Raw genomic sequence first — 14,166 nt, 5'->3', positions numbered from 1 at the left:
GCCGGCTCCGTGGCGCTGCCGCCATGGGCGCCGAGCGGGAGGCGCGGGCCTGCGCCGCCTTCTACGGCACACGGGGCCTCGCCCCCACAGTGCTCTCCTGCCTGCGCTGCCTGCGGCACTTCGCGGGGTAAGAGAGCGGGCCCGGGGAGGGAGCTCCGGTATCCCCCGGTGGCGAGCCCCCGGAGTGTAAGCGGCCGTGCGTGCCGCGGGCGCGGGCCGGGCGGGCAGAAGGGAGCGAGCGCGGAAGATCGATACCCAGCGAGGGGCTCGAGCCACGCTCGCGTGCCCCCCATTCCCTTCCAGCTGCTCAGCAGCAGCAGGGCTGCAGTGCTGAGGATTTGCGTGCCCTTCTGCCCACCAGGGGTTTGCAATGCGCTGAGTCTGTGAGGATTCCGTGTAGCTCTCCCCCCCTCCCCCCAGCCGCCGTCCACTCGTCCATTCGCTCCAGTGCAGTGCTGAGTGCAGCTGGGAGAGGGGAGCACCGCAGGCCGGGGCACCCCAATCCCACGTCCCACATGAGTCGGGGTGTTCCCCCACTACAAACTTCACCGAGCCAGGCTATCCTCACCCCTGTCCTTGTCCTGCTCCAGGAGTACTGCCAAGAGATGCAAAGAGAAGCACCTGGAGGAGGCTCTCCAGCTGACACGGGGTGCTGAGCGAGGGTCTGCAGGCGCTGGGTGAGGCAGAGGCACGACCCCTGCTCCGCTGTGTCCTGGCTTTCCAGATGGAGGCAACCAGCAGCTGCAGCTCCTTCCAGAAGCTGGAACAGGTCTGTAAGGCAGGTGCTGGGCTGGCTTTGCCCACTCATGGCACAGCTCTGGAGCTTTCTGGCATCCTTATCAGCAAAGGGGCTCAGAGGTGGTGCAGGCTCCCCCAGCAGCACTTGGCAGCTGGTGTCTCCCAGGGGTCTGGGCAGTGTAGATGACTTGGGGTGTCTCTTGGCAGATGGTGACCCAGCTGGCAGTGGGGAAGGAAGCCCTGTTGGCCCAGGAGGTGGACACGCTGCTGGCTGGCTTGGCACTGCAGGGAGAGGTGAGAGTACCCCGGCTATGCAGTGTCACTGCCTTTCATGGGGACTTGTCTGGAGACCATGTGTCACGGGGACCTCCTGGTTTGGGCTTGCCTCCAGTCCTTCACTTCACTTCCCATGATTCTGGGGATTTGCCCTTGCTTGCAGCTGGCAACATGTGGCTGCCCTTTCACACCAGCCCTTTGCTCAACCCTGAGGCAGCTTCTAGCACTGGCAGAACCCTCCTGCCCAAGGTACGGAGCCCCAGCATGTTGTCACACAGGACAAACTATCCTTCTGTCCCTGCAGGTGCTGTCTCCTGAGGACCTTCAGTCAGGTCAGCCTCTGTTCTTTACCTTCTGTGGTTTTCTCCGAGCTCACAACCACCAGTGCACAGAACATTTCCTGCCAACCCAGACTGGGTCCTCTGTGCTCATGAGAGGGGAGCAGGGATCAGCCAGATCCATGTGATCTCTGCAGAGGCCCCAGCAGCATCCAGCTCTGCCCACCCACAGCTGGAAACCAGACAAGCCAAAGCATCCCCTGCATCCCTGCAAGCCCCGTTCTTACCTCACTTCCCAACGCCCTCGGCTGAACTGGGAGCAGGAGGGCTGGGGGCTGATGCTGTCCCCTTGCCCGCAGTTGTCCATGTTCCTGGAGGAGAGCAGCCTAGGCCGGCAGCACTGGCGGCAGAAACCTGGCCCCGCTGCTGCAGCGCCTGGCCAGCACCCTGCACTGGGTGCTGCAGGGCCAGCCCACACCTGGCAGCACGTGGGGCTACCTTGTCATCAAGGTAAGAGCCAGACTGGGCAGCGGGGGAGATCGGTACCTGCAAGGACGGGCTGGGCATCGGCAGCAATGTCCAGAGAGATGTAACTGCTTTGAATGGCTATTCCTGGGCATTGCTGCTTTTTTCAGAGGTAAGGAATACTGATCATCCCTGTGGCACCTCCTGCTCCTCCAGGCCTGCCTACAGTCTTCCAGGTGTTGCCAAAGGACGTGGCCCCCCTGGTGTGGAGCACATCGGGAACGAGTGGACCCTGCAGAGCCTCTTGGGACTGCTGCTGGAGGTGGTGTGGGGGAAGGTGCGTACAGCCCTGGGAGGGATGGAGCTGCCTGTCCCAAGGAGCAGAGCAGTGCTGTCCTTCCCAGGTGTGCTTTCCCCATTCCCCTCCCCAAGGAAGCCTGCAGAGACAGCCCAGTGTCTGGCATGTCTTCTGAGAGACTCCATGTAGCAGTTTGCAGGGCAGTTAAATGTGGTTGGGGTTTAAATGATGTCTTGAGTTGTGCCTTTGCCTCCCTGCGAGTCCAGGCCCTGAATAAGGACACGAGGCTGCTGGCAGGCACAGCCCTGAGCATGCTGGTGAACACGGCCCCCGAGCCCCCAGTACGGAGCCAGTGCTGTGCTGACCCTGTTCCAGCTCCCCAGCCGAGGTGCGTGCTCCATCCTGAGCTGAGGAAGGCCTCTGGCAAAGGATGACGTGTTTGGGTGTGAGGGGACAGAGGCTGGTACCAAGCTGGACTCTGCTGCTGTGCCTGTCTCTTGGGGTCTGGGAGCTCCAGCTGTCTCCGGCCACCTCCCATGGATGTTCTGGAATGAGCCACGGCAGTTGGTCTCAGAGCAGCACTTGGGTTTGCCACCTTCCTTCCATCCAGTGCAGCCATTTTCCAGCAGGCACTGGGGAGCTGAAGTTTGGGGAGCTGGTGGTGGAAGTGCCCCCTGTCCTGGAACCAGACGGGCTGGAGAAGCTGGTGCTTACCAGAGGTTTGCTGACGTGCTGCAAGATGGACATCCTCAGCTGCCAGCTGGAGGGCCTCCCTCACAAGGTAGGAGAGCTCAAACCTGGTATACAGGGCTTGAGGGAGCCCTTGGAGAGGGCTGGCAGATGCCTGTGGTGCCTGCTGGTCCTTGGGGGATGAAGCCAGGCTGCACCCCTCCACACCAGCAGCTCCATGCATCCTGCTGAGCACAGCCGGTTAGCCAAAGAGCTTTTTCCAAAGACATCCCAGCAGGGATTTCTCTTTCCTGGGGGCCTGGGAAACAAAGTGCTGCCAAAAGCCCCTACACAAGCAAAGCAGTGTTCACCCTGTGTTCCCATGGCATGAACTTGGGGCTGTCCCTGCAGAGCACAGCCTCATCTCTGCCCAGCTCTAGTCTCTCCCAAGTCCTCATGAGCTGAGGACTTCTGGCAGGGAGCAGAGGTGCACTCTGCAAGAGCAGGAGAACCAGGCAGCACTCTCCTTGCCTGTCTCACGGCAGGGTTTTCTCCCTGGAAATTCTGTGCCTGCCCTCTTCCTGAGCCGCTGTGCCCCTGCAGGCCTGCCTGCTGCTGGACATGATCTTTCCTGCTGTGTGTGCCCTGACCAGGGAGCAGAAGGACTGCCACTACTACTGCTTCCAAGGTAGGAGACAGTGACCCCGCCATGGCAGGGAGGTTTGAAAGGTTCACTGTGCTCGTGATGCATGGTGTCCCTGTGTGCTTCATCTTCTCCCAGGGAAGATGCTTTTCTGGGTCCTGGTAGCTGGTTTGGAAACTGCTATTAATTATATTCCAGCCCAATGGACGCTTACCCTCTTGGGGTCTTGTGTGCCTAATGGGGGAGCTGCTGCCCCTGCACACAGGGTCCGTAAGGCCACAACCTGTGCTGGCTCTGGTGCAGGTGGGTCTGGGGTGAGACTGCAGCAGAGCTCTGTTTTGGCAGCCTGTGCACTGTGGCTGCAGCGCCTGCGGGAGGGCCTGGCTGCTCTCTGGCACCTGATGGGGACCCGTATCCTGGCCCAGGACACTGAGCTCCTCCAGGAGGTCACCCAGCTGCTGTGGAACAACGCAGAGACCCCGGTAAGGACACAGTGCCAAATGGCACCAAATGTGGCAGCCAGGAACAGCTCCTCCTTCACCTGGCTCAGCTGCTGTTCCCAGCCCATAACACATCCCTGCCTGCTTCAGCTCCATCAGCCAAATAGACTCCCTTGCTTGCAGCTGTGTCACACTGCTGAGGTCATAGCATTTGTCACACACAGACTCTAAAGGGCCATGTCCCGGTGCTTCACCTGCCACAGGACAGCAAGACATGAGAGGGAGCCCACCCTAACCCCCTATTTGTTGTCCTTCTCCCACAGGTGGAGGGTGTGTCTGAGTTCATCCACAGCTCCTTCCGATTGCTCCTGGAGATCTACCACCTGGAATGCCAGCACTTCCAGGACCAGGAGAGATCCCTCTACCAACAGATGCTGCAGAGAGTGGTCTCAATGCCATGGCAGATCAAAGCAAGATACGTGCCCCTGTGTGCCATCGTCCCCTACATGGGCAGCCAGCAGGTAGGGAAGGCAGGGGTATGGGCAGTCCTGGTGTCAGTTGGCTCTGCTGCTGAGGGGGCACAGCCTCTTTCCACTGCCTGTCACCTTCTACCAAGCTCAGCTGTGTGGGCAGGGAGCCTTCCCACCCAGAGAGGCTATTTTAGCATCCCTGGGGTAGTGAGCTACAGCAGTGCATCCCTGGGGAGTGCCAGTGGGAAGGGAAGCTTTGCCTGTCAGTGCCCACCAAAAGTTCGCCAAATGCAGCTTTGAGGTACCAGAGATGCTCAGTGCTGGGGTGACTGCAGCGTGGCCTGTACCCATCTGTCTTTCCCCCAAGTGTAGCTTTCAGCCCGACAGGGAGATGAGGGTCACCTGCCTTTCTCCCAGGTGCTGAATGCCTACCCAGACCTGCCACAGCATCTCCTGAGCTGCCTCTCCACCAACCACCTGTGTCCCGCCGCTGCCGAGGTCTACAAGGTCCTGGTGCGGCGGCAGTGCAGCGAGTGGCGGGATGGGCAGCGGGGCACAGAGGTGGCCCTGGCAGAGCAGTGGGCACTGTGCTGGCTCCCCCTGCTCTCCCAGGCCCTCTGCTCTCCCTTGCCCATTCTGCAGAGCAACACTGCCAACCACCTCCTCACCTGGACCCTGCGGCAGCTCCCAGCCACCCAGGCACTGCTGGCCGCCCAGTTTGGTGGCCAGGACACGATGTCACTCCGGGCTTGGGTGTCAGTGCTGAAGGCACAGAAGAGTGTGGCAGGGGCCCTGCCGCTGGGGGATGAGGCGCTGGAGCGGCTCTCCCGCTGCCTGGGCACCCGTGAGGAGGGCGTTCGGCTGGCAGCGCTGAGTCTGCTCTGCTGCAGCCCCAACACCAACCAGCCCCTCTCAGGCACCGAGCTGCAGCTGCTGCGGGAGTTCCTGCCCCTCAACCTCAACTGCGACTCCTCCTCGTTCCGGCAGCTGCTGCAGGCAGCGGTGAGGAAGGCGCTGGTCCGGCTGCGGGACAGCTCGCTGGCCCAGCTGCGGGGGAAGGCGCCGCGACGCTCCGGGCCGGGCGAGGGAGCTGAGCAGCTCGCCCAGGCAGTAGGTGAGGAGGACACTGAGCAGCTGCACCGCAGCCCCGGGAGACTCACATGTTCTCGGCATCCCTTGCTGCCGTGCTCTCTGCCCACAGGCTTTGTGGAATGGCTGCTGCAGCTCAGCATCGCCTCACTCAGCCCAGGCTCCAACTACCAGAGGAAGAAGACGGCTCTGCTCCTCCTGGCTGCAGTTTTGGAGACCTGCACAGACACCTGGAGCCCCAGCAGGAAGAAAGGCCAGCCCCCACGTGAGTACAGGCAAGCTACCTGGAGTATCACCTGCAGCTGTGGGGATACTCCCATCCCACTGCCCCGTGTCCCCATCACAGGGACCATGGCCACACTGCTGAGCTATGCCAGGCAGAGCGGCTGCTGGGACTTCTTCTCCCAGCCCAATTTGTTGGCACTGCTGAGCTGCCTGCAGGACAGCACTAACGAGGTGAGCCTTGTAAAGCCAAGGGGAGGTGATAAAGATGCCTGCCTTGGCCTCAAGCAGGCTCAGAGGAGAAGCCCACCATGATTCCCATTCTCCCATGCCCCACTTTTCCCCATGTCTTCTCTGTCCTGGCAGATCAGAGACTTGGCCTCGGAGCTGCTTGTCCGCTACTTCCCTGCCACATTCCCTGAGCCCACTGCCCTGGCTCTCTTCCAGCTGGCCCAGGACACTCTGGGTAGCCCCCGAGTGCAGGAGGCTGAAGCTGGAGCTGTGCTGATGAAGACCATCCTGCAGAAGTATGAGCTTCTGGCATGCCCCTCTCTCTCCCTGTGGTGGCACAGGACTCTTCAAGAGTGTGTTGGCAGCACTGGTGCTTCACCAGTCTGTGGTCATGGATGGGGTTTGCAGTAACCTCGCAGTGGGAAGCTGGGGAGGGGTGAGGTGCAGGAGTCTGCACCGGGGGAGGAAGGAGCTGCATAGTACAAGATGGGCAGGAAATTCCCTGGTACTCACAGCAGGATCTGCCTGTTGCCCCAGGTCAGACAGTGGCATCATGAAGAGCCTGTCCCTGGAGGCTGAGGCAGCCCTGACACTGTCTAGCCGAGGGCTGTGCTTCGTCCAGCACCTTCTCCATATGCTGCAAGCCCAGTACAAGGTGGCATGCCAGGACCTGCTGCGGGCAGCAGCCACCGCACCGATGCACGGTATGGCCCCAGCTGGGCAGGGCAGGGCAGGGAGCAGCTCCTGCAGCAGCTGCCTGGGAGCTGGAGCAGCCCAGAACCACGGCAGGACTCAGACCACAGCTCATTGCTGGTGCCACATCCTTGCCTTGGTTTCCCTGTTTTGGCACTGCCCCTGCCTTGCACACCTCTCACCCAGGGGCCTGTTCACTCCCCTGTCCCCGAGCCACGTCAGCCACGGGCTCAGGCAGGAGAGCCAGGGCTGTGCTGACACCACAGTGAGCAGAGGTGGGTGTTCTGCAGGAGCCATCGCAGCCCTGCGCAGGTGCCTGCTCCAGGTGCCAGAGGTGGCCGTCTCCATGCAGGCAGCAGAGTTGGTGCAGAGCTGGCAGGAGCTCCTCACCTGCCTCGTGACCACAGTGAGAGACATCACCTCCCTCCTCCTGGGGGCTCTGCAGAGCCAGCAAGGCCCTGGTGCTGATGAGCAAGGTGAGCGTGTCCCCATGGGGACAGAACCTGGGAACCCTGGGAACCATTGACAACTCCATCACAGTCATTCCTGGCCCAGCAGCTCTCCAGCCCCAGGGGAATGCACTTGCTTTGGGCTCAGTTCCTCTAGCAGGGGACCATGGTGGGGCTGGGCCTGGCTTTGGGTGCCTTTCTCAACTCCATGGGAGAACAGGAGCACTAGAGGCAAAAGCCTTCCAGAAGCAGTGAGGCACCTGCCAGATGAAAACATCTGGGAAAGGAGGGGCTGGCAGAGCCCTTTCAAGCCTTGGAAAGAGCAGTGGGAAAAATGCACCTGCATTCCTGAGTGGGGCACGTGGCAGGGCAGGAGCCATTGCCATTTGTGTGCATTCTGACAGGGGACAGCAGGTCCTCCCAAACCCCTGCAGCATCCCCCTCCCACTGCCCTACACCCCCCTGCTCAGACCTGGCTTTTCCTTTTGCAGCTGCTGCCCCATCATTTGCAGAGATGGGGAATGCCATTGGCTCCCTCATCATGCTGGGGAAGGCCCAGGGGCAAGAGGAAGAGGAGGGTGACTCAGTCCTGCTGTCAGAGGAGCACAACCTGATCCTGACGTGCTGCTGGGTGTCAGTGAAGGTGGGGACTCCTCTTCATGGCACTGGGAGAGGGGCAGCCCAGCATGGCACCCAGCATCCAGCCTACCCCAGAGGCTGCTTCACCTTCCCCTGGGGCATTCGCTGGGGGTGAACATGGGAGAATTTCTGTCCTTACTTCAGTGCTTTCACAGATGTCCTCACCCCCTTCCAGGAAGGATGCAACTAGCAGGCTCCGCAAAAGCAGCCCCCTCCCTGCCCTTACGGAGCCCAGCTTCTTCCCAGACACTGATAGTCCCCTGCTGTGGCAGAGCCAGGCTACCTGGCTTGCAGCCCTGCTGCCACCCATCCCAGCTTCTCCTCCTCTTGGCCAGTCTTGCTGACCTTCCTCTTCTTCCCAGGAGATTGGGCTGCTCCTGGGGGGCCTGGCCGAGCTGCTGCTATCCCCAGCACTGCCTGCTGAATTGGGGCCCCTCCTGCCGCTCCCCACCCTGCAGATGGCCACCAGGGTGTTCCAGGAAATCCTGCTGCGGTGCCGGCACTGGGTAAGAGCATTTCTGGGCCCTTGGCCATCCCTCCAGCCCTGTCCCTGCCCTGGCATGCTGGGGTGGAAGGAAGGCAAGTGCAGTGGGGCAGGGTCTGCAGTGGGGAAGGCTGGAAGTCCCCTAGCTGGGATCCCAGTGCCAGACCCTATCACGTCATGTCTTCTCACTTGCTCTTCCCCTTTGCAAAGAGTTTTCTGGGGCCATTGGGGTTGGTGGGTGCAGCCTTTGGGGTGCTCATCCTGACACTGCTCTGCCCCAGGGAGCAGTGGAGGGCTGCAGCATGGGTTTCACCAAATTCTGCGCTGCACTGCTGAACCACCCGGATCCGGAGCTGCAGGCCATCCCACGGGCTGTGCTGGAGCAGGTACAGTACTCGTTGTGCCTCTTGTTTCCTGTGCACCCCAGGGAGCACCAGAGGCATTTCTGCACTCCCTGGGGCAAGTACCCTCCTGGCAGGGCAGCTGCAGGTTCCAGGTGACAGGTTTCCAGCCACATCTCAGGATTTTGTTTCTCTGTCAGGGCTTGGAAGCACTGAGTGGGCCCCGGAGCAGCTCGATCACGCGCCGTGCTGCCGGCTTCCCCATGCTCTTCCTCTGCATCGTCAGCAGCGAGGCCCCGGCGCAGGCACGGCCGCTCCTGACCCGCTGCATCCAGACGCTGCTGACCTTGGCTGCCATGGCACTGCCACAGGACTGGGACCAGACCCTTGACCTCCCGCAGGTGAGTGTGGCATTCCTGGCTGCTGCAGCCCCTTTGGGGACAGGGTGATCTATGCTGGGTCCCCTGAGCTGTGCCAGGTTCCCAGTGTGAGACCGTGAGAACTCAGTGAGCAAAACCCCACAGCTCTGGTCATGCTGTCCAGCCTGGGAGCTGAGGGCCTTTTGGCTCCCCTGTCTTTTCCCACCCTCTTCCCCTGACATGGTAGCATGAGCCCCCTCCCGACATGGTGCCACTGAGCCCCCTGTGCTCTCCCCAGGTGTGTGCCCTCCACGTGCTGCAGACGCTGGTCCGTGGGGCAGGGCTGGGCGGGGCAGTGCTGTGCCACACCACACCCATGATGGCCCTGGCACTGCGGGGCCTGGGCTCGCCGTGCTGGGCCATGAGGAACGCGGCCATCCAGCTCTTCAGTGAGTACTGGCAGAGAGAGATCCCACAGCCCCCAGGGCTCGGAGCCTGTGTGGGCTGAAGTGCAGGGGGTTGGCAGGGTTGGACAGGACCTGACACTGCCTGCTCTGTCCCTGCAGGTGCCCTCACATCCCGGCTGCTGGGACAGCCGTGGAGCCACAGGGATGGCTGCCCATCAGAGGGGCTGAGCCTGCACGCCTTCCTTGGGCAGCACCCAAAGCTGGGTGCTGTGCTGCTCGGAGAGCTCAAGGTGGCCACAGCACCCACATCAGGGGGGCCCCGCCTGCACCCTGCACTTCACGCCATCCTCACCCTCTTGGCCCAGCTGCAGCCTGGCGCTGACAGTCCCGGCAGGTATGGGGGCAGTGGGGATGCTGTGCCTTAGCCAAGGGCTCCTGCAGTGGGAAGGGCTCCCATGGTGCTGAGGCTGGCCCTGGCTCTTGTGAGATTTTACTCCAGCCAGAGCATCACCACATGCTGCCCTTTTTGCTCCACAGTCCCTCTGCTCCCTTCCTGGGGCCACTGCTGGGGCTGGCAGAGAGCCCCATCTACGCCATACGAGCGATGGCTGCCAAGGCTCTGGTGCCCGTTGTTCCCCCTCCCCAGCGCTGCAGGCTCCTCCTGCAGCTGGCCCGGCAGCTCCCTGCAGCACCCGGCCAGATCCGCTCGCACAACGCTGTCCACGGGCGCCTGCTGCAGATGCGGGCACTGCTGGGCTCCTCCACGGGCGCCGGGGGGTGAGTGTTGCCACGCTGTCTCCCCAGCTGGGGTCACTCTGTGCCAAATGCAGCCTTTTGGCCACAGAAGGGCACCTGTCTCGGTGCTTGCCCTGTGGTAAGGCTGTGTCTCCCTGCAGGCTGTCGGCCGAGGCGCCGCACCCGGTGGCTCTGCAGCTGGAGGCGCGGGGCTGGCTGCTCACCCCGGCCCAGCACTGCCCCCTCGTCCGCGCCGCCTTCCTCCAGGTCCTCGCCCTCCTGCCCACATCCTTCAGCCCTGGCTTCGCCCAGTACATCCATGACACCATCAGCACCGAGCTGGGCAGCCTCCTGCAGGGGGGAAAGTCGGGCTGTGCCGAGCCACAGGTACTGCTTCCTGCCAGGAAAATCATGGCCACGCCTGACTGCCAGTGAGCCTGGGCAGGGACAGGGGGAACTATCGCTCCAGGCTGAGCACTGGAAGGGGAATCCTGCTTTTTCCTGCAGGTGGGCTCAGCCATCCTCCACCAAACCATGGCCCACTTCATGTGCAGCGAGGCAGCCCGGCTGGCGGACAGCGAGCGAATTGCTGCTGTCTGCTCACTTCTCCAGCAGCCCAACCCCGACATCCAGCTTGCCATCCTGAGCTGGGTGATTGCTGGGGAGGGAGGAACATGCAAGGAGGTGGAGGACGCTCTTGGGCTGACATTGCTGGTATGATGGGGCTCAAAAGTCACCAAGTAAAGTAGGGGGGGCCCAGTGCACCACACAGATGAGACCCCTGAGATCCCACTGCTGAGAAGCTTGGTGCCCCCCAGGCTGAGGGTGCATGGGTGCAGGGCACTTGCCTGGTCCTGCAGTGCTAGGACCACTAACCATGTACCTTCTTTCCTGTTGTCAACTAGGAGAGCTTGCAGTCGGTGCTGCAAGAGAGAAGGGACAAAGAGTTCCTGAGATTGTACCTTGAGGCTTTGCTGCATCTTTACAGAGATCCCTCATCATGGTCCCAGGAAGCTTCCAGTAAGCTCCAGGGCTCCTCAAGATCATGCTTGGAGATGCTGCTGCACATGGTGGAGGCTGAGTGTCCTGGGCCTGATCTCCTCTTCCAGGCACTGTGTGCTGCCAGCCTGCTGCTTGCCCACCAGTAGGTCCTTGCTGCTGCTGGGGATCTGCCCAACTCTTCCAGCTGATTCTTCCTTAGTCCTTACTAGAAGCAGCCATGACCTGTCTCCCATAAATCACAGCATTGCACCCGGCTCCTGCAATCTCAGGCTAGCCAGTGGCCTTTGGTCCCCTAATGGAGCAGCAGGGCGTGCTTGAATTCGCTCTCCTTCCCTGGCCTTGGCAGGTGTGGGGACAAGGACGTCGCGCTGGTGGAGCGCTGGTGCGCGGCGCTGGAGGAGTGCGGCCAGTCCGCTTGGTCCGAGCTGCTGCGGCTGGCGGCTGCCCGCTCCCTGCAGCTGGCGGGGGCCGACGTGGTGCGGCGATCCCTGCGTGCTGCCTGTCCTTCGCTCGGCCCCGTGGCTCTGCGGTAGGTCACTGAGCCCATTTCTGGGGCTGGCTGTGCTTGCAGCACTGCTCCCTGCAGCCCCAGCCTGCTGCAGGTGTCACTCTGCAAAAGGTGTCCCCTGCAAAAACTCAAGAGTATGGAAGAAAGCCCCACTCATTCAAAAATCAGTGGCAGTCAAGAGCTCACAGTCTACAAAAAAATGTGTGGGTGGCATTTTAATGCAAGCAGCCAGTTCATTATGAGCAGCAGATGGCATTGCTGAGTCCCTCAATCCCCAGCACAACCCCTACCCTCCCAAGCTCTTGGGTGGTGGCTGTGTCTTTCACAGTCCAGGAAAAAAATCTTTCAGAGAAGCGTTCTTTTGAGGTCTCATCCTCCCCTCCAAGCAAGCTAGGATGCTTTAGGGCATGCCGTATGCTTCCCTTCTCTTCCCTTTCCTCAGGCTGATAAACATGGCCATTCACCTTCTGCAAGATGAGGAGCGGGAGGTCCGGCATGAGGCCTCAGGTTTCGCCAGCCTCCTGCGGCAGAGCCCAGGGGAGCTGCTCCAAGATGGCTGCATCTTTGTGCAGGACAATGTGGGGCTCCAGAGCCTCCTAGAGCTCCTTCTGGGAGAGTTCGGGGAGCACCCTGAGACCTTCAACTCACTACTTCAACATATCCCCATCTTAAATCTCAGGAGTGTTGTGGAGGAGCTGGAGGCCAACAAGTGAGTTGCTGGACCTGTGGACTGGCATGAGGGAGCGTGGGGTAGCACAGGGCCAGCCCTTGGCTTCACTTACACCTCTGCTTTCCCCCCAGAGCTGCCAGCCTGTACAAGGAGGATGAACCCAACGTTTTTGCGGAGCCACCTGTCCTGGCACAGCAGCTGCTCCCTGTCCTGGTGCAGCTCCTGGAGAAGGCTCCCACTGGCAGCCCACTCCATGCCTTGGCTCTGCAGTGGCTGGAAGCCACAGGCCCCGGTGTGCTGAGGGACCTGCAGTACTGCAAACACTGCTGGAGCCAAGGTATGGCGAGTGTGGAGTGCCTGGGACAAGCAAACAGTGTCCTTGTTCCCCGGGCCAGCTCTGCCCAGGGGGACCCCGCCACACTCACGGCTCCTTCCCCGCTCTCTCCGCAGGGACTGCTGTCCGCTGGGGGATGAAGGCGCTGGGCTGTGCCAAACTCCACACAGCCCTGGCCGTGCTGCTGGTGAGGGCCCGCCTGGTGGCACAGGTGCTGCGGGTGCTGGGGGAAAGTGCCACCGCCATGCCAGGCCTGGGCTACGGCTCCCAGGAGCTGGAGCGGGAGCTGGAGCTGGTACAGGGGCTGCTGGTGCAGCACGGGCTGGCCCCTGTGCCAAATCAGGACAATGCACCAGGAGAGCTGGGACCGCTCTTGGGGACTGACAGCTCCAGGCATGCAGCAGTGTGACACTAAATCCTGCAGCCATCTCCCTCCATTTCCTGGATGCGCTCTCTGACCAGCAGCCAGGCCTGCAGGTTTGGTGGTGTAACTCAGGGGACCTCCACCCACAATGTGGGACACTCACTTTTGTTCCCAGTTTCTAACTGCAGCTGAGGACTCCAGTGCAGCATTGCCTTGGCCTATGTCCATGGCTTCCTTGCCTTCAACTCTGGCTGGCAGGAGGGGACCTGTGCTCCAGAACTCTCACACCCCCTCATGCTCAACTCCCACCACCTGTTTTTTTAACCAGCACTTTGGTCCTTGGCTGATGTGGGCTTTTATCCCAAATAAAGAGGCCAAGAACATTCCCAGTGTTGAAGCCTTTTAATTCCCCTGCCCAGGAGGGTGGTGTGAGAGCGGGCTGCAGGAGCCAAACGTGTCCTGGGGCAGCAAACAGACAACAGCCACTGGCTGCAGTGGAGCAAGATCCAGCCCTGGCATGGCACGTGCTCCCACCACAGGCTGTGGTAGCACCACTCAAAGCTGGAGCAGGGACCCCACCAGCAAGGTCATGTCATGCTGGGCGAGGAGTGGGGAAGGGCAGCAGCAGCAACCAGCCCAGCCTCATTCCTTCCAAGGGGGGCTGCCGAGCCCCATGGCTGGCACTGGGCACTGGCGCCATTGCCCATGTACAAACTTTGGGTGTCTGTTCAATTTCTCTCTGCAAAGCCCAGCAGGGCTGAACTGCCCTGCATGGCTCACCTGATACTGCAGTGAGTGAGCTCAGACAAGAGGAGGGATGCTGCCTCCATCCTCACATTGCTTGCCAGTTGCAGCTCGGGGAAAGTATGAGGTCATGGCTGACGCCACATTATCTTCTCACCCAGACTTAACCTCATCTTGCTGTTCTTCTACCATTAATCACCACACTTCAGCAATTCCCTTATTTTTAGTCTTTATAAGAAGGGTTTTTCCATTCTTCAGCAAAATATTTAATGGAAAAGAGAGGGAGCTGACACCAAGGGTGAACAGTAAACCTGCAGGAGGGTGAAATTATGAAAGAGACCACATTTTTATTTCATTCCCCACCTCCCCAGCAAGGAGTGGTGCCATGGGGGGGCTCAGCTCACCTTCCCAGGGGGATCCTACACGAAGATGAGAGCTGGTGGGGAGCAGACACAGCCCTCCTGCAGGCCCTCCTGCACCCATGAGCCCTGGCACCCCACCACAGAAGCGGCCACCCAACCCAAAATGTCCTGGAAGGGAAAATCAGTGAAAACTAGGGTGTGCCATTAATAAATACATTTTTAAAAAATCAAATATAGTTTTCTATATGGGTTTATA

General features: G+C 60.8%; 1 protein-coding gene across 1 annotated transcript; it reads left to right on the top strand.

The window, feature by feature from the left end:
• On the top strand, positions 1-13,189 carry LOC137484767 (tRNA (32-2'-O)-methyltransferase regulator THADA-like). The gene is given in 35 exon segments (XM_068208877.1): positions 1-127; positions 591-648; positions 650-769; positions 946-1,032; positions 1,319-1,346; positions 1,653-1,702; positions 1,704-1,821; positions 1,986-2,042; positions 2,045-2,094; positions 2,322-2,390; positions 2,392-2,443; positions 2,685-2,836; positions 3,328-3,412; positions 3,713-3,849; positions 4,131-4,328; positions 4,695-5,391; positions 5,479-5,631; positions 5,713-5,822; positions 5,955-6,115; positions 6,357-6,523; positions 6,803-6,988; positions 7,453-7,604; positions 7,963-8,106; positions 8,366-8,470; positions 8,626-8,826; positions 9,083-9,233; positions 9,351-9,585; positions 9,729-9,968; positions 10,088-10,313; positions 10,434-10,640; positions 10,832-11,070; positions 11,275-11,457; positions 11,879-12,145; positions 12,238-12,443; positions 12,557-13,189. Coding segments are annotated over 35 exon segments (5,688 nt in total). The 5' UTR covers positions 1-23; the 3' UTR covers positions 12,850-13,189.
• The last annotated feature ends 977 nt before the right edge of the window (positions 13,190-14,166 follow it).

Source organism: Anomalospiza imberbis, chromosome 18 (assembly GCF_031753505.1).
Source record: "Anomalospiza imberbis isolate Cuckoo-Finch-1a 21T00152 chromosome 18, ASM3175350v1, whole genome shotgun sequence".
Classification (NCBI taxonomy): Eukaryota; Metazoa; Chordata; class Aves; order Passeriformes; family Viduidae; genus Anomalospiza; species Anomalospiza imberbis.
The sequence above is the reverse complement of the archived record's forward strand: the minus strand, read 5'-3'. Positions and strand labels throughout refer to the sequence as shown.